Source organism: Oreochromis niloticus, unplaced genomic scaffold, assembly GCF_001858045.2.
Source record: "Oreochromis niloticus isolate F11D_XX unplaced genomic scaffold, O_niloticus_UMD_NMBU tig00006696_pilon, whole genome shotgun sequence".
NCBI lineage: Eukaryota > Metazoa > Chordata > Actinopteri > Cichliformes > Cichlidae > Oreochromis > Oreochromis niloticus.
The window spans coordinates 1-25,191 of record NW_020328127.1 but is presented as its reverse complement, the minus strand read 5'-3'; the positions used below and the strand labels follow the sequence as shown (position 1 = coordinate 25,191).

The 25,191-nt window shown below is 41.6% G+C and overlaps 1 protein-coding gene and 1 long non-coding RNA gene across 2 annotated transcripts; both read left to right on the top strand.

Moving 5' to 3' along the window:
* Window positions 1–647: 647 nt before the first annotated feature.
* On the top strand, window positions 648–9,856 carry LOC100705728 (E3 ubiquitin-protein ligase TRIM21-like). Its single transcript, XM_003459563.5, has 2 exons — window positions 648–766; window positions 8,046–9,856. The coding sequence occupies exon 2, from the start codon at window positions 8,055–8,057 to the stop codon at window positions 9,711–9,713; it is 1,659 nt and encodes a 552-aa protein (XP_003459611.2). The 5' UTR covers window positions 648–766; window positions 8,046–8,054; the 3' UTR covers window positions 9,714–9,856.
* Window positions 9,857–21,065: 11,209 nt separating this feature from the next.
* Window positions 21,066–24,576, top strand: LOC112845327 (uncharacterized). The gene is made up of 3 exons (XR_003218144.1): window positions 21,066–21,861; window positions 23,183–23,214; window positions 24,389–24,576. It is a non-coding gene; the product is annotated as an uncharacterized LOC112845327 (long non-coding RNA).
* The last annotated feature ends 615 nt before the right edge of the window (window positions 24,577–25,191 follow it).

Here is a 25,191-nt window from a genome sequence, read left to right as displayed (position 1 = left end):
TACAGAGCAACATTTTGTAAGATACATGAACTTTTTTTCAAGACAGTGAATCTTGAAACCAGAGAAAAACTAGAGAATTTTAACTTGTTCCATTGGCAGATTTTTTTTTCACTTATTTCAAGCTAAAATATTTAGCAGAATTCAAATTTAGACCGAAGTTAAGTGAATAATATTGTTTCCTTATTACGATGATGTAGCACATGGTTCAGTTAGCTTTGTATAAAAATATCCATCGATCCATGAAATGTTCTTCAATCAGCTCTTTTTACTCTCTTATATTTCACAGCCAGTACTTTTATACTTTTACTTGAGTAAAGAAGTTGAATTAGTACTTGGAGTATTTTTAACAGTAGTACTTCTACTTAAGTACAGACTGTGTGTACTTTTACTACCTATGTCTGAGACCTCCTTCAGCGTCCACCTGAAGCTCTCAGTCTGCTGTGAAAAAAGGAAATCCAGGTGAGTTTCTCCTGATCACCTGAGGCCGTCATTACTGTGTGAACGTTGCCCACACGCCACTCCTCACTCCTCCCACCCACTGCACAAACTCACTGAGTACAGACTGGCTGATTCCTGTAAAGGGAGAGACAGCAAAACCAGACAAACAGCTGCAGGTAGAGACAGAGCAACACCTGAAAAACAAGAAGTTCAACGTCATTTTCCAGAAGTGAAAGTGTGAGAGAGCAGCAGCAGAGCTGCAGTCGAGTCCTGTTTGTCTCTAAAAGAAGATTCAACGGAGTCCATCAGGTTTCTCTCAGCAACAGTGGTGAGTGCAGCTGATCACACTTCCTGTTTCTACACAAATCTTCACTCTGTTCACTTCATCAGGGCTCTAGAGTGCGACCTCATTTCTCAATGGTGCGACTTAGGCTACGTCCACACTAGCCCGGATAGATTTTCGTCTGAAAACGCTCCACGTCCACACCAGCGTTTTCAGTCGTTTTCAGAGTTGTGCGTCCACATTGAAATGGCCGAAAACGCTTACGTTCCAGTCCTGCGCATGCGTGAAACGCAAGACGATTCGACCTGCCTCATTTCTGTCTGCCGTTCATTTACTTTCCAGCTCTTTGAAACGTCACAGCAAAATGTCGAGGAAAAGCAGCTATCTGGAGCATGTACAAACTGATATTAATCTTTAATAGGGCTGTCAGAACTGAGAGCAAACAAAACAACTGCTGTATAATGCCCTCCGCTATCTTTGTTTAATTGGTCACATGACTACATCACATGACTAACATGTGTCATCGTTTTAGAAAGTCTGCGTTTTCACTGTGACACAAATGCACCATCTCCAAATGTATTCGCTTTTGAGAGCATTTTCAAAATGCTGCATTTTTCCTTGGGGCAAACGCCGTCTCAGTGTGGACGGGAGGCCAAAATGGAGAGAAAACTATGCTTTTTCAAATGAAAATGCATTAGTGTGGACGTAGCCTAAGCAAACGCAAGGTCATACCGGTATGACCAGCCATTCAAGCAAAACGAAAGAAAATCTCTGCAACTCTGAAAGTCTCTGTGTGGTCAACAGCAGACACACATTATGCCCATTTCGTGGGCTAAACCAATCAGAGAGAAGACAGGACCTCTCTGATTGGCCGTGGTTCAGATGTTCCTGCAGGCCTACGTGTGTACGTTTGAAAGTGCAGGCTGATAGAGAGAGGTGAGCAGCCTAGGCCTGATAGGAGTGGATGTAGCTGTGGGAAATAAGAAAAGATGAAACAAACGATTGATAACTTTTTCGTTAAGGTCTGATCCATTTGAAATTCATAGCCAGTGCTCTGACACGGAGCCATCAACCTCTCAGTTTATGTCTAACACTGTTCCGGAGACAGCATCAGATAATGAGCCACATAGGCTCAACTCTGAGCCCGAGCCCACTGATAGTAAAAGGGTGAAGTGTAGACATTTGGAAGAGAGCGGCCTGACCGGCTAAGATACAGTAAAGCTGACAACATGATGCATTTACTGTGGTGAGTAGGCAAAGACGATGGCTTGGTGTTGTGCCAAGGTAGGGATCCACGACAGGATCTCTTTCCCTGTGTCGGGAGCATTTGCTGGGCAGGGAGAGCCGATCCAGCTAACACCGCCTCCATTACGACCAACTAGACGTAAATGGTAAATGGCCTGTATTTGTATAGCGCTTTTACTTAGTCCCTAAGGACCCCAAAGCGCTTTACACATTCAGTCATCCACCCATTCACACACTGGTGATGGCAAGCTACATTGTAGCCACAGCCGCCCTCAGGCGCGTTGACAGAGGCGAGGCTGCCGGACACTGGCGCCACCGGGCCCTCTGACCACCACCAGTAGGCAACGGGTGAAGTGTCTTGCCCAAGGACACAACGACCAAGACTGTTCAGTTCCTTAATCTTAATTATGCAAATTCCCATGACCATTGATCAAACTGAACAGTTACACTCATGTTTCACGTTTTCACTAAAACAGTTCACTACTTCCACACTGTGGGGTGATTGTCGCTCAAGAGTTGGCTGTTCGTCTTGTAATCTGGTTGCCGGTTCTGATTGCCTCCCAGCCCATTGTTGCTTCAGTGGACAAAACGTTTCTCCCACTGAAAACACTACGTCCAGATGAACAGAATCAACTTTTGGAGACCATTCAGTTTGTGGAGACCTTTATGAAGAGAATATCAAGGGAACAGTTTACCCTGCCCGGGATAGGTTACCGGGGCCCCGCCCTGGAGCCAGGCCCGGGGAGGGTGCCCGAGGGCGAGCGTCTGGTGGCCGGGCCTTAGTCCATGGGGCCCGGCCGGGCACAGCCCGAAGAGGAGACATGGGCCCATCCTCCCGCAGGCCCACCACCCGCAGGAGGCGCCATAGGGGTCGGGTGCATTGTGTGCTGGGCGGCGGCCAGGAGCGGAGGCCCTGGCGGACTGATCCCCGGCTGCCAAGACTGGCAATAGGGACATGGAATGTCACCTCTCTGGTGGGGAAGGAGCCTGAGTTAGTGCGTGAGGTTGAGAGGTACCGGCTAGATATAGTCGGGCTCACCTCTACGCATGGCTTGGGCTCTGGAACCAGTCTCCTGGAGAGGGGCTGGACTCTGTCTCAGTCTGGAGTTGCCCCTGGTGAGAGGCGGCGGGCTGGGGTGGGTATTCTAATATCCCCTCGGCTTGCTGCCGGTACGTTGGGGTTTTTCCCGGTGGATGAGAGGGTTTATTCCCTGCGCCTTAGGGTTGGGGAACGGGTCCTGACTGTCATCTGCGCTTATGCGCCGAGTGGCAGTTCAGAGTACCCAGCCTTCTTAGAGTCCCTGGGGGGGGTGCTGGAAGGTGCCCCACCTGGAGACTCTGTTGTCCTGCTGGGAGACTTCAGTGCTCACGTGGGTAACAACAGCGAGACCTGGAGGGGCGTGATTGGGAGGAACGGCCTCCCTGATCTGAATCCGAGCGGTGTTTTGTTATTGGACTTCTGTGCAAATCACAGTTTGGCCATAACGAACACCTTGTTCGAACATAAGAGTGTCCATAAGTGCACGTGGCACCAGGACGCTCTAGGCCGCAGGTCGATGATCGATTTTGTAATCGTATCACCAGACCTGCGACCATATGTTCTGGACACTCGGGTAAAGAGAGGGGCTGAGCTCTCAACTGATCACCACCTGGTGGTGAGTTGGATCAGGTGGCGGGGGAGGACGCTGGACAGACCCGGTGCACCTAAACGCGTAGTGAGGGTGTGCTGGGAACGTCTAGCAGAGGCCCCTGTCCGCGAGATCTTCAACGCACACCTCCGGCAGAGCTTCAACAACATTCCGAGGGAGACTGGGGACATTGAGTCCGAATGGACCATGTTCAGCATCTCCATCGCCGAAGCTGCTGCATTGAGCTCCGGCCGCAAGGTGGTTGGTGCCTGCCGTGGTGGTAATCCCCGAACCAAATGGTGGACACCAGAGGTGAAGGGAGCCACCAGGCTGAAGAAGGAGTCCTATCGGGCTTGGTTAGCCTGTGGGACTCCGGAGGCAGCCGACAGGTATCGACAGGCCAAGCGGAATGCGGCTCGGGCAGTGGCTGAAGCAAAAACTCGGGTGTGGGAGGAGTTCGGAGAGGCCATGGAAAAAGACTTTCGGACTGCCTCGAAGAGATTCTGGCAAACCATCAGACGTCTCAGGAGGGGAAAGCGGTGCTCTACCTGCACTGTGTATAGTGCTGGCGGAGCGCTGCTGACGTCGACTGAGAAAATTGTCAGGCGGTGGAAGGAATACTTCGAGGACCTCCTTAATCCCACTGACACGTCTTCCGAGGAGGAAGCAGAGTCTGGGGATGAGGGGAATGACCCGCCAATTTCCGGGGGCGAGGTCACTGAGGCAGTTAAACAACTCCTTGGTGGCAGAGCCCCTGGTGTTGATGAGGTCCGCCCCGAGTTCCTGAAGGCTCTGGACGTTGTAGGGCTGTCCTGGTTGACACGCCTCTACAATGTTGCGTGGAGATCAGGGGCAGTACCCCTGGATTGGCAGACCGGGGTGGTGGTCCCCATCTTTAAGAGGGGAGACCAGAGGGTGTGTTCCAACTACAGGGGGATCACACTCCTCAGCCTCCCTGGGAAAGTCTATGCCAGGGTGCTGGAAAGGAGAGTTCGTCCGCTAGTCGAACCTCAGATACAGGAGGAACAATGCGGTTTTCGTCCTGGTCGCGGAACACTGGACCAGCTCTTTATCCTCTCAAGGATACTTGAGGGTGCATGGGAGTTTGCCCAACCAGTCTACATGTGTTTGGTGGACTTGGAGAAGGCATTCGACCGTGTCCCTCGGGGTGTCCTGTGGGAGGTGTTGCGGGAGTATGGGGTGTCTGGCCCATTGCTACGGGCCATTCGATCCCTATACAACCGTTGCAAGAGTTTGGTTCGCATTGCCGGCAATAAGTCGGACTCGTTCCCGGTGGGTGATGGGCTCCGCCAGGGCTGCCCTTTGTCACCGGTTCTGTTCATAATTTTTATGGACAGGATTTCTAGGCGCAGCCAAGTGGCGGAGGGCTTTCGCTTCGGTGGCCTCAGAATCTCATCTCTGCTTTTTGCGGATGATGTGGTTCTGTTGGCTTCATCAGGTGTAGGCCTCCAGCTCGCATTGGAACGGTTCGCAGCCGAGTGCGAAGCAGCGGGAATGAGGATCAGCACCTCCAAATCTGAGGCCATGGTTCTCAGCCGGAAAAGGGTGGAGTGCCCACTCCGGGTCGGGGATGAGTTCCTGCCCCAAGTGGAGGAGTTCAAGTATCTCGGGGTCTTGTTCGCGAGTGATGGGAGAAGGGAGCCGGAGATCGACAGACGGATTGGTGCTGCGGCTGCAGTGATGCGGACGCTGCACCGGTCCGTCGTGGTGAAGAGGGAGCTGAGTGTAAAAGTGAAGCTCTCAATTTACCGGTCGATCTATGTCCCTACCCTCACCTATGGGCACGAGCTGTGGGTAGTGACCGAAAGAACGAGATCGCGGATACAAGCGGCAGAAATGAGCTTCCTCCGAAGGGTGGCTGGCCTCTCCCTTAGAGATAGGGTGAGAAGTTCGACCATCCGGGAGGGGCTCAGAGTAGAGCCGCTGCTCCTCCACATCGAAAGGAGCCAGTTGAGGTGGTTCGGGCATCTGACAAGGATGCCTCCTGGGCGCCTCCTGGGTGAGGTGTTCCGGGCATGTCCCACCGGGAGGAGGCCCCGGGGCAGACCCAGGACACGCTGGAGAGATTATATCTCTCGGCTGGCCTGGGAACGCCTTGGTGTTCCCCGGGATAAGCTGGAGGAGGTGGCTGGGGAGAGGGAGGTCTGGGCTTCTCTGCTTAGGCTGCTGCCCCCGCGACCCGGCCTCGGATAAAGCGGATGAAGATGGATGGATGGATGGATGGATGGATTCAGTTTGTGGGTTACAGCACAAAATGAATCATTTATTGTTCTCACGTGTTTTCGGACAGGATAATTTCAATAAACCGAGGACATTTTAACTGATAATTATCTGTATTCTCCTGTAACTTTACTGTTTAAAGAGCTAAAACCTCCACAATTTCAGGAGCAATAAGTCCTTATCCTTGTAGTGTATAGTAAGTATTTGTAAACTAAAATCAAGAATGTGGGATACTATTTGTCCGTGATTTGGACAGCCCAGTATCTCAGTGCACCCGACGCAGGGGAAATTCTGTCGGGAGACCTAATTTGGCTAACATGTTTAGAATTGAAACGCTGAAAAAGAACAGTGTATACAGAAAACACATTATATGCTGCGATAAATGCACTGCCTGTACTGTTCTCTCTGTGTTGAACTCCCTGAGTGTGAACATAGCCAAACTCCTTTTCAAGAGCCAGGAAGGTGAGCGTACTTGCTCCGTTAATGACTTCAAACATAGCAATCATCTTGAACTGACATTATTGAATTGGAGTGAAACTAGAAAAACACATAAAACAAAACTCTTAATGGATTGTCATATAATCAGCAGGTAAGTATATTCAGGCACTTACATAGGAGTAGGGATGGGTACCGGTGTCCGGTGCCATGATGGCACCAGTTCTGACATAAACGGTAGTAACCAGACCGAAAAGCAGCGCACATTTCGGTGTTTTATCTAGGTGCTTTTTTTTTCCTGAGATATGATACACTTTGGATTCTACCCAATCATTTTACGTTTCCGAGGATAGTAGGCGGGTCCAGGTACGTATGTTCTTTTAGAGCAGAGCTACAGATTAAAAACGCCCAAGGCGAAGTGGTCAAAAGTCTGGCTGTACTTCACAGCAAAAGATGCAAACTCAGCAGCCTGCAACAAGTGCTTTAAGCTGATACTGTGATACTGTCAAAGGAGGTAACACCTCGAATCTGATGAAACACCTGGCGACGTATAGCATTTTGTTAAAAGCCGAGAAATGCACCGTATTTGATAGCTTGCTGCGAGACCTCACACCGTGCACATCTACTGCAGGTGTGGTGCCTGTTATCGGACCCGGAGTTAGCAACATCCCCCAAAAACCCGAAGAGGAGAGTCCTGGGCCCTAGCCCTGCCAGTGTAGCAGAAATGATGAGGATGATGATGGCAGCAGCAGCCGTTCTCCTCTGCGTGAGTAGCTTCATGTTGTTCGTGTGTAATTAACGTTGAGTAGGCTAACCACATTATTACATTAATGCATGTAAGGTGAGCTAGCAAACACCGTCGTAGTTACATGCGGCTGTCTTCTTGTTTGATGGCAGATACTCCCTTCACCCTGGCCAAAAAGGCTAAAATGACCAAAGAAAAAGTGGAAAACAGCTAAACATGAGAGGTTTTTGGACAAAGTTTGTGTTTTTTCCATTGTTTAAGCACTGCTTCCAGCCAAGAGTGATACCATATATGCCCTATAGCTGCAGAAAAGGCTAACATTGTTATCTTTTTACAAAAAAAACAGCTGAACATGAGAGGTTTTTGGACAAAGTTTGTGTTCTCCATTCTTTAAGCACCGGTTTGAGCACCGTTTAAGCACCGGCACCATTTCAAAAGTACCGGTTTGGTACTGGTATCGGATAAAACCTAAATGATACCCATCCCTATATAGGAGACTACAAAATAAGTATACTGTAGATATACAAACTGATATTAATACAAAGAAAAACAGGCAGGTATTGGGTGAGCATACACTTATATCATTAGCTCAGAAGCTACGACCTATTAACTACTGCACATCAAAGAAGTTACAAAATAACTTCATGGAATATATCCAACAAACCGACTTATTCAAATATAGAAATGATCTGGATGAATCTTGGACCTTCTGTAAAATAGAGAAACAATTTCACATTTTTTTAACAACTGTATTTATCTTCATCCCCAACAGTTGATTCTGTTCATCTGGACGCTGCACTGTACAGCAGACACTACGTTGTTCAGTTTGTGTCTGAGTGTGTTGCTGGGCTCCACCAGTTATTCCTAGAACTGAAGAAGCTTCTCTGATGAAACGTCTTCAAGAAACATAAAAAAGTCCAGACGCTTTTCTTTTCAAGCTCCTCAGACTACTGACGCTTGTTTGTGTCTTTTTAAAAATGAAATTTAAAATGAATTTTAATAAAAAGTGTTTCTTTTCTTTCTCCATCAGAGTGCAGACATGTCTGCTGCCAGTAATCTGCGATCTGAAGATCAGTTTCTGTGCTCCATCTGTCTGGATGTGTTCACTGATCCAGTCTCTACACCATGTGGACACAACTTCTGCAAAACCTGCATCAGTCAGCACTGGGACATGAATCAGAGCTGTCAGTGTCCCATGTGTAACGAGACTTTCTACACTAGACCTCAGCTGAGGGTCAACACCTTCATCTCTGAGATGGTTGCTCAGTTCAGACGTGAAGCTCAGCAGAAAGCCAGCAGCAGCAGCTCAGAGCAACAAGCTGCCAAACCAGGAGAAGTTCCCTGTGACTTCTGCACTGGAACCAGACTGAAGGCCCTGAAGTCCTGCCTGGTGTGTCAGACCTCCTACTGTCAGACTCACCTGGAGCCTCATCTGACAGTGAAATGTCTGAAAAGACATCAGCTGATTGATGCTGTGGATAACCTGGAAGGCAGGATGTGCACGAAGCACGATAAACTTCTGGAGCTGTTCTGTAAGACCGACCAGACATGTGTCTGCATGCTCTGCTCTGTTTTAGACCACAAGAACCACGAGTTTGTTCCTCTGAGAGAAGAATATGAAGGAAAGAAGGCAGAGCTGGAGAAGACAGAGGCTGAGATTCAGCAGATGATCCAGAAGAGACGACTGAAGATTCAGGAGATCACAGGGTCAGTGAAGATGAGTAAAGATGCTGCAGACAGACAGAAAGCAGAAGGTGTTCAGGTCTTCATGGCTCTGAAGGAGTCTGTTGAGAGACGCCTGAAGGAGCTCATAAAGGAGATCGAAGACAAACAGGAAACTACAGAGAAACAGGCTGAAGGTCTCATCAAAGATCTGGAACAGGAAATCTCTGAGCTGATGGAGAGAAGCTCTGAAGTGGAGACGCTCTCACGCTCTAAAGACCACCTCCACCTCCTCCAAAGCTTCTCCTCCCTGAAAGCTGCTCCACCCACCAAAGACTGGACAGAGGTCAGAGTTCATCCACCATCATATGAGGGGACTGTGGTGAGAGCTGTGGCTCAGCTGGAGGAGACAGTCTGGAAAGACATGAAGAAGAAGCTGTTTGAGGCTGAGCTGCAGAGGGTGCAGCAGTATGAGGTGGATGTGACTCTGGATCCTGATACAGCTCATCCTGCTCTCATCCTGTCTGATGATGGAAAACAAGTTTATCATAGTGATGTGAGGAAGAATCTTCCAGACAACCCAGAGAGATTTTCTCCGTGTGTTTGTGTTTTAGGAGAGCAGAGTTTGTCTTCAGGCAGATTTTACTTTGAGGTTCAGGTTAAAGGAAAGACTGAGTGGGATTTAGGAGTGGCCACAGAGTCGATCAACAGGAAGGGAAACATCACACTGAGACCTCAGGATGGTTTCTGGATTGCGAGGATGAGAAATGGAAATGAGTACAAAGCTCGTGCTTCCCCTTCAGTCCCCCTCTGTCTTCATCCTGGTCCTGAGAAGGTGGGGGTGTTTGTGGATTATGAGGAGGGTCTGGTCTCCTTTTATGATGTAGGTGCTGCAGCTCTGATCTACTCCTTTACTGGCTGCTCCTTCACTCACAAACTCCACCCATACTTCAGTCCCTGTCTGAATTATGGTGGTAAAAACTCTGCACCTCTGATCATCTGTCCTGTCAATCAAACTGAGTCGATCAACGATTGATTTTATTTGATGAACTGATTGATTTTTATTGAAGGGAACAAATGAACATATTGAGTGTAAATCCTCTACAGTCTCCATGTTTCTATAGAATCTGATTATCAGGACTCTGATTCACACTTTGATCTGATTCTCATGGAATATGATGCAAACAGAAGAAAACCTGAATGAGGAAATTATGGCGACTCGAGCTGAAGAGCAAATATCAGAGAATAAATGTCCAAAAGCTTCATTTCACAATAAAGTTTGTTAAATGCTTTGAGTGAATACAGACTCATGTGTGGCTGTTATACGGAGCATTCAGAGTTCAGCTGAGTTATGTTGGATACAAACTGGTTATTTTGGCTCTGTGAGGATTTTTGATCACTGAAAACTGATAAGATAGATAATATTCAGAGAACTCTGTAGAGATTCATACATCCATGTTCTCCAGCCACTAATGGCATCCTACTTAGCATTAACTCTAGACATCGCAGGGGAAAGAGTATTAGCATTAGCTACTCACATTGTTAAAAAGCAAGGGAAAACAGTGTTAGCATTAGCAGATAATGCTAATTCACCCAAAATTAGCATTACCTAATAACGGCAACCTACTTAGCATTAGCTGCTCACATTGTTATAAAGCAAGAAAATATGGTATTAGCATTAGCTACTAATGCTTATTTACCTCAAATTAGCATTAGCTAATAACGGCAGCTTACTTAGCATTAGCTGCTCACATTGTTATAATGCAAGGGAAAAGAGTGTTAGCATTAGCTGTTCACATTGTTATAAAGCAAGGGGAAATGGTGTTAGCATTAGCTACTCACATTGTTACAAAGTAAGGGAAAACAGTGTTAGCATTAGCGCATAATGCCTAATCACCTAAAAATTAGCATTAGCCACTAATGACAGTCTACTTAGCATTATCTCCTCACTACTATAATGCAAATTCACATCAAATTAGCATTAGCTGCTCACATTGTTATAAGGAAAGGGAAAACAGTATTAGCAGAAAGGAACAGGTGGAGCACAGACTGCTGCATCCTTCCAGTCACATCATTTTGATGTGATGATTATATTTCCATGTTCTGGTGATTTGGGTTAAAGATAAACACAGAGTTGGGGAACGGCTGCAATCACAGCATGAATACGATGCTGAAGCTGAGCTTTCATTAAACATGTTTCACGCTAATAGCAACCTATTTAGCATTAGCTGCTCACATCGTTATAATGCAAGGGAAAAGAGTTAGCATTATCGGATAATGTTAATTCAAATCAAATTAGCATTAGTTAATAACAGTAGCCTTCTTATCATTAGCTGCTGTCATTCTTATAAAGCAAAGGAAAATGGTATGAGCATTAGCTGCTAATGCTTATTCACCTAAAATTAGAATTACCCACTAATGGCGTCCTACTTAGCATTAACTCTACGCATCGCGGGGGAAAAGAGTGTTAGCATTAGCTGCTCACATTGTTAAAAAGTAAGAAAAAACATTGTTAGCATTAGCAGATAATGGTAATTCACTTCAAATTAGCATTAGCTAATGACGGCAACCTATTAAGCATTAGCTGCTCACATCGTTATAATGCAAGAAAATATGGTATTAGCATTAGCTACTAATGCTTATTCACCTCAAATTAGCATTAGCTAATAACGGCAGCCTACTTAGCATTAACTGCTCACACTGTTATAAAGCAATGGAAAAGAGTGTTAGCATTAGCTGTTCACATTGTTATAAAGCAAGGGGAAATAGTGTTAGCATTAGCTACTCACATTGTTAAAAAGTAACAAAAAACATTGTTAGCATTAACAGTCAATGCTAATTCACCTCAAATTAGCATTACCTAATAACGGCTCACATTGTTAAAATTGAAGGATAAATTGTATATTGTTAAAAAGTAAGAAAATTGTTATTGTTATTGTTAGCAGTATTAGATAATGCTAATTCACCTCAAATTAGCATTAGCTGATAATGTCAGCCTATTTAGCATTAACTTCTCACATTGTTATAAAGCAAGAAAATATAGTATTAGCATTAGCTACTAATGCTTATTCACCTCAAATTGGCATTAGGTAATAACGGTAGCCTACTTAGCATTAGCTGTTCACATTGTTATGAAGCAAAGGAAAACGATATGAGCATTAGGTTCTAATGCGTATTTGCCTTAAATTAGATGTAGGTGCTAATTGCGGCCTACTTAGCATTAGCTGTTCACATTGTTATAATGCAGGGGAATATAGTGTTAGCATTAGCTGCTCACATTGTAATAACGCAAGGGTCAGATTTAGACCATTTACTGCACTGGCTGCACATTCTGTCTACATTTCTCTGTATGTGCTGTGTTTGTCTTTCATATTTCTCCATATTGACACAAACAGTGAACAGCAGTAGATCTACTCTTCATCTGTTTTAGGCCCAGTGAAAGATCTGAAGCAGAAATGGTGTCATTAGGAGAAGAAGAGAAGAACAAGTCCGGCGAGGAGGCAGCAGCTCTTAAAGATGAAACACAGCAACTTAGCCCTGAGCTCAGAGAGCTTCACATGAAAAAGCTCCTCAAGCAGATCATGTCAGAGGTTTGTCATCAACAGGAGGAACTGTTCATATCATAGGATGAAGGATGCTTGTCAGCTGGATGAAGAAGGTTATTTAATGGCAAACGTTCACATTGAAGTCAAATTGTTGTGGTGTTGAACAGATTCATGGACTGATTGTCTCCAGAATGTTAGAAGAGCTTCAATGAATCATTAGAAACAACTTACAGCTGCACAGTTGTGTCAAACACATCTTTGTGTCATTTTTGTGTTTCTACATGTGACACACGTCTAAAACATGCACACAATTTGAAGACAAACAGGGATCATTTGTTCCCACAGCCAGATGCTGAGAGCCATTTCCTTGTAGTCCTGTGTCTATATATATGTAGCATTAGATGTTATTGGAATGATTGTCAGCTTTGATAGTTTCATGTATGTTTAGCTGGACGGCTGTTTGATCCTCCACATGTTTAAAGGTGTCCAGTCCTGAGACACTGGGGGTGGAAACAGCTGTGATGTCATTGGACTGTCACAAAGACAGAAGTGCATGAAGTGAGCAGCCAAGGAGCCGCTGATGTTTTGGATTCAACAGCATTTGAAAGGTTGACACAGACACATTTGCACATAGAAAGCTGAATTTGTCATATGCCACAGTGAACTCACTGTTCAGTGTTTTTCAGGAAGCTTCTTAACTGCCTCTGCTGCCAAACAAGCAGCTGATGTCCTTGAGAAGAAGCTGAAGAAGTCTTCAACAACAAATACAGGAAGTGGACTTTCAAATACTGGATTCACTTTAGACTCACACAAGAAATGACTCAACTAGCTGTGTTTGATTGACTCCTTTGACTCTATGAAAGCTCAGTGTGTGTCTGTACACAGACTGTTGTGTTGGACTATTATTCAGTCGTCTGCTTTTCAAATGTCTGCATCTCAGTGTAGATGAGGCTGGGGGTCATGGGAGGCCACCATAGCAGTCTCTTCAACATCATGACATCATCATAAATGCTGCTGGACTGTCTGATGGGCTGACGGTGAAAAAGCCGTCGGGAAGGAAACAGAAGACATTTCAGAGGCTGCAGCAGATTTCTTTGATTTGGGGCCTTTTTCAGCTTTATTGGACAGAGCAGTGAAGATAAGTGACAGCAAAGCAGAGGGAGAGAGAAAGGGGGCGTGGTCAGAATCAAAGCCAGGCCAGCTGCTCTCCACCTCGTGGCACATGGTCACCTGCTCATCCTAGTGAGCTCCACCAGCAGCCCTTTCACACAGTTTACACTGTCAAACACTGTGTGTGGACCTCAGCTAACAATAGGCTACATTTAAGTCTGGACTACATGCTTTTATATTGAGGCAGATTTTTACCTGTTTTTATTCCATCAGCAGCTCAACATCATGAGCAGCTTTGACATAAAGACATCAAACTCAAGCTGACTTTAAACTGGATCTACTTTTAATACAGGGGCTCAAAAACAACCAACATCTTTATTATATATCAGGACAGAAAGTCATCTCAAATGGAAAACAGCTTTATTTGGAATAATCAGCACTATCAACTGGTTTGGGATCTCCACCAGTTTCATGTCTTTCCAGCTTCTCCAACAAAGTTCCTGTAAAATCAGCATCTTTATTGGTTTGATAGTGATTGATTATTCAGTCCCAATCTGCTGTCATCTAAAGAACAAAATGATGTTTCTATGAGTCAAAAAGCTCCAGATGTTGTTCACAAAGAAAACAAAGATTAGGAACTTAAACACAAAGTGTTTGGAGCCAAAATGTTCCCAAGCTGCTCTTTTTGAAATGGCGGAGGTACAGTGGTGTCTAACAGCACACTGTGGAAGGCAAACATGTTCTTGTTGGATGAAACTTCATGAATCCTTTGTAGATTTGAGCTTTTGGAGCCTTTCTTTTCTCTTCAGGTGTACAGAGGCTGAGGAGGCAGGTGAAGCAGGTGGAGCTGTTGTAATGCTGGCAGAGGGTGTGTCTTAGTAACTCTGTGAGGTAGAACTGGATCCAACATTGTGGATGTGTTGATGTTGGAGCCATTAAGATTCTCTGCACACTGTAGGATTTCCCTGTGATTCACTGCGGGGGCATTTTGGAGTCTGTCAATGAAACTCTTCATATTTGTGTTTGACACCAGTTTATAGAAACAGACAAATGTGTCATGCTTTTGTTCGGCCTCCACAAATATACACATTTGTTCATTGGTTGGACTTTTTGGAAGGAGACACATTGAAAATCATGTTAATAAGATCTTGTTGTTTCCTGTGGATCCGACACAGAGAGTGGACTTCAGACAGAAAGCGTGGAAGAGATTTTAGAGGCCGTGTGTGGCAACAGGAAGTTTCTGTATGTTTGCTGATCTTCCATGTGGAAAACAACACGTGATGTTTGTGAAGTTCTACAATGATCATTGTTCTGACAGCATTTTGAGTGGGAACAGTTCAAACTGAGAGTAGTGGGAGTTATTTACTGATTGAAACAAGCTGAATGTTTCTGTGCACGATGAAGATCAGCAGCAGCAGCTCAGCTGATCAATGAATTGACATCTATCAGTCATTTCATGAGATGAAGTCATCAGCAGACATTTGTTCTAACTGTGTGATAAATGTCAGAACGTCAGGGCTCTGCTTTAGTCACTACTTGATGATCATTGGCTCATTGTTGAATCACGTGGCCCAGTCTGACCTGTGTGTGTGTGTTTGTGTGTGTGTGTGTGACAGAGAGAGAGAGGGAGAGAGAGAGAGAGAGAGAGAGAGAGAGAGAGAGAGAAAGCCTTTTTATGGGATGATCTCATTGTAAGATTCAAATTCAATATATTTAGACTGGTTGACTGAATTGGATCTTGTGTGTGTGTGTGTGTGTGTGTGTGTGTGTGTGTGTGTGTGACAGAGAGAGAGAGGGAGGGAGAGAGAGAGAGAGAGAGAGAGAGAGAGAAAGCCTTTTTATGGGATGATCTCATTGTAAGATTCAAATTCAATATATTTAGACTGGTTGACTGAATTGGATCTTGTGTGTGTGTGTGTGTGTGTGTGTGTGTGTGTGTGTGTGTGACAGAGAGAGAGAGAGAGAGAGAGAGAGAGAGAGAAAGCCTTTTTATGGGATGATCTCATTGTAAGATTCAAATTCAATATATTTAGACTGGTTGACTGAATTGGATCTTGTGTGTGTGTGTGTGTGTGTGTGTGTGTGTGTGTGTGTGTGACAGAGAGAGAGAGAAAGAGAGGGCGAGAGAGAGTTTTTATGGGAGCATCTTATTATATGATTTAAATTCAATATATTTAGACTGGTTGACTGAATTTGATCCTGTGTTTCTCTCTGTGCTTGTGTGTTTCCATATGTGTCCATATTTTTGATTGTGTGACTGTTATACTTTTTTTTGCTGATTTTTTTTTCCTTTAACAATTACATTTGAAGGACCCTTAGAATGTTCAGCATTTTTTCAGCTGTTCATTTTGCTTTTCCAATTTTTCTATTTAAAATATTACTATTGTGCTAAGTCATAGCATTTCTGCTGCTTTTCAGTATTTGTGCTAAATACAGCATTTCTGCTAAATCATACTATTTCTGCTATTTTATGAGATTTCTGCTAAATATAGTATTTCTTCTTAATTATAGTATTTCTGCCATTTTATAGTATTTGTGCTAAAACATATTATTTCTACTAAATGTAGTATTTATGCTTAATCATACTATTTCTATATATTTCTGCCAGGTCCCCAGGCAGCTAATCCTCTGTGAGGACTGATACATTCAAATTTACATATCAGGGCCTGCACGGCTTCCCAGCCAGCCAATCATATCTGAGGTCTGCCCTTTCTTCTCTCATCATATCTCAGCGACAGATGTACAAAGAGCAATGCAAATCACAGTCAAAGTACACCAAAGTCCACTGATTCACCCAGTACAAGAATTATGCTTCTAGTCCACCTAGTTTTTGAGTTACACAACGTTTTGTAACTCCAAAAAACGGCATTTTTCGCCTCTCACCGCGATATAATTCTGACTGCTCATCACCCTCTTTTCCAGTCGCTCGCTCTCTTTCCCAGTGGCGCAGTTGGTAATGACACAGGTCTGCAACCCAAAGGTCGTGGGTTCAATTACACCTTGGGCGACATGTTTTTTTTCCCTACAAATTAATACACTATCACAGACCACTAATTCACATTCATCATTTATTACAATTCTGCAAACTTTTATGATTTTAACAACTTTTCTAATACGGACCTCAGATTCTTGTTAACACTCCATGGCAAAAAATACTGTTCCCTTTAGGCTCTGTGTATGTGTGTGTGTATCAATATTTCTCCCATTTTAAAGTATTACTCCTCCATAATTGTCCATCCATCCATCCATCCATCCATTCGCTTCCGCTTATCCTTTTCAGGGTCGCGGGGGGCGCTGGAGCCTATCCCAGCTGTCATAGGGTGAGAGGCGGGGTACACCCTGGACAGGTCTCCAGTCTGTCGCAGGGCCAACACACAGGGACAGACAACCATTCACACTCACATTCACTCGCACATTCACACCTAGTAACAATTTCGATTATCCAATTAACCTATCCCCACAAGCTGCATGTCTTTGGACGGTGGGAGGAAGCCGGAGTACCCGGAGGGAACCCACGCAAACACGGGGACAACATGCACACAGAAAGACCCTGGCCTAATTGTATTTCTGTTAAATCAAAGTACTTTTACTACATCTTAGTATTTCTGCTAAATCATAGTATTTTGCCAAATTATTGTTTTTGTGCCAAATCATAACATTTGTGTTATGTTATAGTATTACTACTAAGTGGAGGAATTTCTGTCATGTTACAGTATATGTGCTGATTACAGTTTTTCTGCTAAATCATAGTATTTCTACTATATTATATTTTTCTTTCTAAATATAGCATTTCTGCTATAGAATAGTATTTCTGCTATGTTATAATATTTGTGCTAAACTGGAGTATTTTTGCTAAAACATAGTATTTATATAAAATTACAATATTCATAGTATATTACAGTGTCTCTGGTAAATCACAGCATTTCTTCTATGTTGTACTGTTTTTCTAAATCATAGTATTTCTGTAATGTTCAAGAATGTTTGGCTAAATATATTCTTTCTGTTATCTTATACTATTTCTCCTAAATTCTTGTATTTTTGAGAAATTATCGTGTTTCTGCTAAGTTACAATATTTCTGCTAAGTTCTGCTATGCTATTGTATTTCTGCCAAGTATTATGTTTCCTCTAAGATATTACAGTTCTGCTAAGTTACTACATTTTAGCAAAGTTCCTTTGCTTCTGCAAAGTTTTTACAATTTCTGCAACTTTTCAGCTTTTTCAGCTAGTTTCAGCAAACAGCTTCAGCTTTAAAGCATCCACACTGCATTTTCGCAGGAAATGCAAATTTTTCTAGTTATTATTATTATTCCAGTTGCTTCCGTACGTTTTTTGGCACTTTTCTACTTCCACAATTTTCAGCCGATTTTCACCGTTCAAATTTTAAACTATTCTGCTATTTCTGCTAATGATCGCTATGACTTTTGGTATTTTATGCTATTATACTTTTTAAAATATTAAGCTTTTTTCCTTTAATTTGTCCCATTGAAATGAATGGGAAACTTCCGCAATTCTGCTAAAACTTGCTTGTTTTTGAAACTTAACTACTTTTTCCTACTTTCACGTAGAACAACCATTCAAACTTTAAAATGTTCACAAATTATTGGGCTATTCATGAATGATTCAGCTTTTTCATATCTGTTACAGTTTTACTTTTATCCCTCTTAAAGTTTTGAGTTGCAAAATTGTGATTTTTCAGAAAATACATGCGTTGTTATGGTTGCTATGCACTTGGCTTCCAGTGTGCCACTGTAGGTTTCGCAGTCTTCTCTTCATGTCCGAACAACTTCTTGCTACTTGCTCAATTTTCACTCAACTTCCACAAATTATACATCAAAACGTAGGCATTTTTGCTGGCTTTCAGAAAATGTCACCATCATTGTTGTGAGATTTATAGAATTTTGGCAAATCTCCTCAGACCAACACGAAGTGTGAAAACTCTCCATAGAAAGTCAATGGAGAGTTTGTTCAAAATCACCACTTGATTTCTGTAATGAGAGGCATATTCGAATCGTCATATCTCCTTAACGAAGCGAAGTTAAAACATGAGGCTTGTCCCGGTATATCTTCAGACACTCCTGACGCTCACAATTCAAGAATTTTTTTCTCACCTATTACCGTTCTGAAATGAGTTAGACTTGTTTGAGGGTAGGAAATTCGGCCCTCGCTCAGATTTCTTCAGCTTTCAAACTCTGGAAATCAACCACTTTTTTCTCTCGTCATATCTTTTTGATGGATTTCCACACAGACCTGAAAATTTCCATGACTGTTCACCAAAGCCTGCTGTCTCTTACGGTGAAAGAATGATATCGATACTCCAAATAGATTTAGAGTTAGAAAGCATTATTTGAGGGCAAGTCGAGACAGTTTTCGCTTTGCCTCTACTCAGTTATGGTGCATTACAAGTCAAATATCTTCAATAATTCATATTTTCAAGATAAATTGTCAACACCTTAAGATTCCCCCATCTCTTCTGAACAAAACGGTGTAAGAATGACCGTTCTAGCCCCTACGGTTAGGAAATTATAGCCATTTCTTTGAGGGGAATCCTCACTATGAGAAATAGACTGCAAAAATCCTGTCTCTGTGCTGCATGTGTGTAAAAGCCTGCACTTGGTGCACCAGTTTTGGCGGGAAAAAGTACACAGCCTCTCTGATTGGTGGATTCAAATTCAGCAGCTCCAGGCTGCTTGACTGACCTAGGGACATACAGGAAACACAGTATGCACAGCCACTGTTTGTTCACTTGCTGCTGCTGTGTGTGTGTGTGTGTGTGTGTGTGTGTGTGTGTGTGTGTGTGTGAGACCCTTTTTATGGCAGCATGTCATTGTAGGATTCAAACTGATTATATTTAGACTGGTTGACTCGATTACATCCTGTGTGTGTCTCTCTCTGTGCATTTGTGTTTCCATTTGTGTCCATAATTGTAATTGTGTGTATCTGCTGGCTGTTATTTCTTTCTTTTCTTTTTTTGTCAATTTTTTACCTTTCAACAAGCACATTTGAGCAACCCTTACCATCAGCATTTTTTCAGCTGTCCATTTTGCTTTTTCAATTTTTCTATTTAAGTTATTACTATTCTGTTAAATCATACTATTTCTGCTATTTTATAAGATTTATGCTAATTATAGTATTTCTGCTTAATAATAGTATTTCTGCTGAATTATAGGATTTCTACCAAATCATAGTATTTCTGCTACTTTTTGGTATTGGTGATAAATACAGTATTTCTGCTAAAACATAGAATTTCTGCTATTTTATAGGATTTGTGCTAAATGTAGTATTTCTGCCAAATACTATGATTTCTTCCAAATCATAGTATTTCTGCTAAATTATTATGTTTCTCTTAAGTCACAATTTTTTTGCTAAGATGTGATGCTACTGCTCCATGTCTGAAATACATTACAGAAAGCCCATGTCTCTGTCGGTGTGAGCAAGGGATGCAGCTGCACTGACAGGGACAACTACATAGCCTGATGAAGCAGACAGAAGTGACAGCTCTGATTGGTGGATTCAAATTGAGCAGATCCAGGCTCTTTGACTCTCATAGATACAGCTGAAAATATAAAGCTGAAAAAAAAAAAACCTGAAAAAGCCGATGTCAGTGTTTGAAGTTTTTTAACTTCTAATAACTTTACAGAAGTGTGTGTGTGTGTGTGTGTGTGTGTGTGTCTTTGTCTGTGCTTGTGTGACTCAATTTTTATTCGTTGGTGACCAGCATCCATTAGTGTATTCAACTTGACCAGATTCAGACTGATTGACTGGCATAGAAACACACAGGACACGTTTGTTTGTCCCTGTGTGCCCTTGTGTGTGTATGTTTGTATGTATGTCTGTGTTTATGCTTGCATCCATGTTTTTGCACATTGTTTTCTGAATATGGGTTATTTATCACTGTGTGTGTTTGTCCCTATTTGTAAACATTGCTAGGCATCTAATTTTTGCCTTAGCTTTGTGTATCTGCTGGCAGTTCCTCTAACATTTCTAATGTTTCTGACAAGTTTTCACAGTTGAACAACAACTAATTTTTTGAGGAAACTTCAGCTTTTTGAAGCTGGCTGTTTTGCATTTCCAATATTTCCGCTAAATTATTACTTTTATGCTAAATTATTACTTTTCTGCTAAATTATACTATTTCAGCTCCTATGTTGCATTTCTACTATGTGTTACTATTATACTACTGTATATTAAGTTATACTCTTACACCATTTCTTCCTGGTTTTTAGGTTTGCGCTACATATTAACATTTCTGCTGTATTACAACACTTCTGCAATGTTGTACTACTTCTTCCAAGTTACTATGTTTCTGCTGAGTTACAATATTTCTGTAACTAAAATAAATTTTAGCAGGCCTCAACCCGCCATGCATGTTAACCAGGTAAAATAAATATTTAGGTAGATATTTTGCATATATTTATTATTCATTTTTTAGGAGCATAGTGCTTTTTTCCAAATTCAGGTGAAGGCCCTTTATGCGCTGAAAGCCCAAAGGTGATATAAGGATCAGTTTTTGTTTGATACATGGACAATTCAAGTTCAGCTTTTCAATTCATTTAAGAGAGACCTTCAACTGGATGTTTTTACTTTTTGTTATTTTTAAGAGTTCAAAATGTGTCCATTACATAAATAAAATTTCATTTACTTTGTAGCATTTCATGGATTTCATAAGCAACACAGTATAGTTGTTTATACAGAGCATAAAGGTAAAAAACAATATGTGAAGTGTTATCTTCATTTCAGATGTCAAAAAGTATTTGTGGCTCCCAGTGTTTTCTTTTTCGTGCAAATCGGGTCCAAATGGCTCTTTGGGTCTTAAATGTTGCTGACCCCTGGTTTAGATGGTTGTCTTTAAAACCTTCACTGAAGAGTCTTGTTGGAGAAAGCCACACCTTTACCTCACTGCAGCAGGGGTGAACAAGTGGGTGCAAGTCTATTTAGGTTAGAATCCATATGATTATAACCAATATGTATTAGAATAAAATAAATAAATGTGCAATGAACATGTCAGGAGTCACTGTTGAAAACCCTCATGGCAGTGGGGTTAAAGTACCTCCTGAACCTCTGATTCCTGCAGTGCAGCGAGGCGAGCCTCTGCAGCTCCTACTGTCCTGTGAGGATGCTTAGGTGAACACCAACACCAGCCCCTTGGTTTTGTTGTTCAGGAGAAGACTGTTCTTATTACTCCAGCCAGTTAAATAAATATATCATAATACAGTACATTTTAACATAATGACCTTATATTTATTCATGACTTTTAACCATAATTTCAAATTAAAATAATCATGTTTGAAATATTTATTCAACTTATAGAATTAAATCTCTGCTAGTTGTTTTCTGTTCCAAAAATATCTAGTTTAATACTATTTAAATTTACATATATTTTTGTAAATTACACAAAATTGGCATTTTCAATGCCAATGCCATTACACAAAATTGGCATGGCGGAGTTTCCCACTACCCGTGAATGCCTCTTATTTTAAGTCTCTGGCTGACTCCTGAATCTCCTCCCACTCTCTGCTTGATCCCTGCCGGTAAGCCTGCTTCTCTGTCTCTCTTTTCTGAAATAAAATGTCTATAAGCTGTTTGAGTGATTTACCGAGTTGTTGTTAGTGACTTATAAAGCCAGTCGAAGTATAAGTCATATTAAAGTAACACAATGGCTGCTTTGTTAGTGAAACGTTGTAATTTTAGTATTTAAAAGGAGTGTTTGGTAAGCTAGCCCTAACAACCAAGTGCTAACGCCTAGCCTAGCTCCTATAGGCCCAGTGCAAAATGTATTTGGTTCATTTGATTGTTTAATACAGTTATTGTGTTGTATTTGGTTCATTCGGTGTGTTAGTGTTTCTGAGTCTCTTAGGGAAGCTGAAGTTAGTTCTCCTCTTCACAAATCAGTCAGTTAAAACGGCCTCATTCTATAGGTTGTAAGGTAATGAGCCGCCATCTTAGAACCACTGATAAGCTGCTGAAGCAGCAGGGTCCATAACTTCAAAGGAGCCATTTTACCGCCTCTGACAGAAGGCCGGGAGAAAAAGAGTCACGTGCCTGTGCCGGTGTGTGTCTGTGTTGTGGGTTAATTAACAGAAGGGAGAGAGAGTGAGGATAAAACACATAATATAAGAATAATAACATTTCTTAACAAGAAGAAGTTTTTTTTAATTAATCAATTTTAGTTTTTTAGTTAAATTTTAAGAACTGTTTAACAAACACTAGTTTGTGCAGACTGGTTTGTTTTTAAGTAAAACCTACACCTGCAGCTCTGTTTAATTTTTCACAAAGTGAGAAGTTAATAAAATATAAAAAAGGCCACCTTCAAATAAATAAAATGCTGCAGTGCGCCATTAATATTATTAATATGATATGTACATATTTAAAACAACAGCATATTAAATGATACTAAATGATACTGTGTGCAGGTGATAATATTTTTAGGAAGCAGAATTTGAATGCAGACCAACTGAAATGTTGAGGCCTACAAATATATCATCCAAGCTTTCATTTATGATTGTTCATGCTTTTAAATTAAACTTTATCAATTTGATAAAGTGTACAGTGCTAGGTGTAGCAAATCATTGCTTATTAAATCTGTGTTATCTAATAGCACCAAACTAATAGAGCTATCACATAACTGAGAAACTTGTGTGGCTATTACAAATGGATGAAACCACATTTTACCTTAATGAAGACAGTAATCTTTAATAAGGTGTAGAAAAAAAGAGGTGAGTTGTTTGTTGCTGTGGTAAACAAAGAAGTGTACTGAATCTTTTGGACTACACAGATTGATGTAGTATTGATTGTGATGCTGATCTTAGTTGTCTCATTCTGTATTTTTGTGCTTTGTCTTTTGTTACACAGAGTGAAAGAGATCTTTGGTTTTGCCTTTGCTGGTAAGTAAACAGTGATTGTAATTGAAGCAGTATGAACCTGGCATTGCGTAGCACATTTGACGACTTACATACAGTAGTTTGACCTTTTGTGATATGGTTCCATTTACTGATTGGCAAAAACACAGGATTTGTGACCTGTAGCAGCAAAGCCCCCACACAGGGCCTCTGACTGTCCCTGAAAATGTCCCTGAAGTTTAATAGCCCATTTATGTATGATTTAAATTTCTTATGGCTTATCAAATCTAAACATAACTAAATGTCAGATGTCTTTATACAGTTGTTCATTTTCTCCTTATGTTTGTGGATTTAAGTAGCAGACAAAACAATTGAAGTGTTTTAGGGGAGTCAGTATAAGTGGTTGCTCAAACACTTAAGAGCTGCACAGGTATTGATTTATATTGTCTCTCAAATTCTGATGTATTACATTAAAGTCAGAACATTGTAGAAGTATTTTGCCTGACTCGGTATAAGTAATAGCTTTAACAGTAATAAAAAGAAGAGAACCAGAGGTGTGAGTGGACATTGTTAGGTAAATTACAGCCAGTGTGTCTAATTAGTTTATTACTTATTTAGTGAATATAATGTGTTTTAAAATTAGATAGAAAAGTTGCCAAAAGGTACACTGCAAAAATTCATAAATATTCCTAGCAACGGGTACAATGAAATGACTTTTTAGTGTAATATTTAAGACATTTCATTTTAATTACAAAACATGGTGCATCTCTGCTATTGTAACATGTTAATATTTAAATGTATTTTAAGATTTATATATTCATGTCAGACATGATGAGGTTTTCTGTTGCTTCTGATTATATAATTACTTTGTATCTAACATTTTAAAAGTTTTGGTTTTTCACACTTTATTAGCACTGACCTGTTGTAGAAAATGTTGGAGCCACAAGGCTTCTGTGTAGGAAATATTTGGTATATCCTGCACTTGTGCAATTGATGGCTATTCTTTGCATTTCTGTAGTAATGAATGCTTTATTACACATGCCATGTGAGACGCTGCAGTTCATTTATCTCCTCTTACACTACAGTAAGCTCATAAAGCCTTAAAGTAATTGAGGATTTTACTAGTTAATTTATGTCATAGTGAATTGGATTGTGTGTGAAGAGGCTCAACAGTCTGAATCATCAAACAGTGATCTGATGAATTGTTTCCTTTCTCTAGACTGCTGATCTGATCGTCTCAAGTCTGGTAAGTAAAGGTTTGTCTGATGTGCAGTGCTGGGAAATGTTTCTCATTATAGGAGATTCAGTTTAGTGCTGTGAGTCAGCACAGCTCTTGGCAATTATCAAATAATAGAAAAGTCTATGAAAACATTTCCAGACTTACAAATCTCTCTTATCATCATACTACATTTTAATTAGGCCCTAATATCGGCCATGCTAAGTTTATTGTAGATTTAGCGGGGTGTGTATTAAACATGCCCCATATTTGACTGAAATATGTAGAAACTGCTGTATAGGAGTCATCTGTCTCCAAATTTTTCATTTTGCCAAAGTCATACTGAGTAAATTATTTTTACTTTATGTTAACGGCTCCCCAGACATTATGATATAGTGTTGTACCAGGTAAGTACACACAGAATCGGGAATTTGAGACCTTGGGCATTTAGGAACATGTGAGTTGAGTGCATGTGAAGTGTTTAAACCAGGTGGTCTGAAACTGTCTGCTCTGACTTCATTGTGTGGGTTTAGCTTGACCATATAATGTTTACAGTAAGTTACTGTAGCACCACATCTTGGTTTACAGACTCTGTTGTTTTTATTGTGTTAATAGAATGCAAAAATATCCTTAGAAATGTTCCACCACCATATGTTAAACATTTCATTCAGTGAATCTATAATGTACTGTACAACTCTTCAGTGTGTAATGATATATATGTTCTGTATTTTTCGGACTGTAAGGTGCACTAAATTCTAAGGCACATTAAGTCAAACAAAACAGATAAGTCAAACTTTATTCAACTC

Excerpts from the sequence above, each read along its gene's own strand:
- LOC100705728 (XM_003459563.5), top strand. The coding sequence starts at position 8,055 with ATGTCTGCTGCCAGTAATCTGCGATCTGAAGATCAGTTTCTGTGCTCC.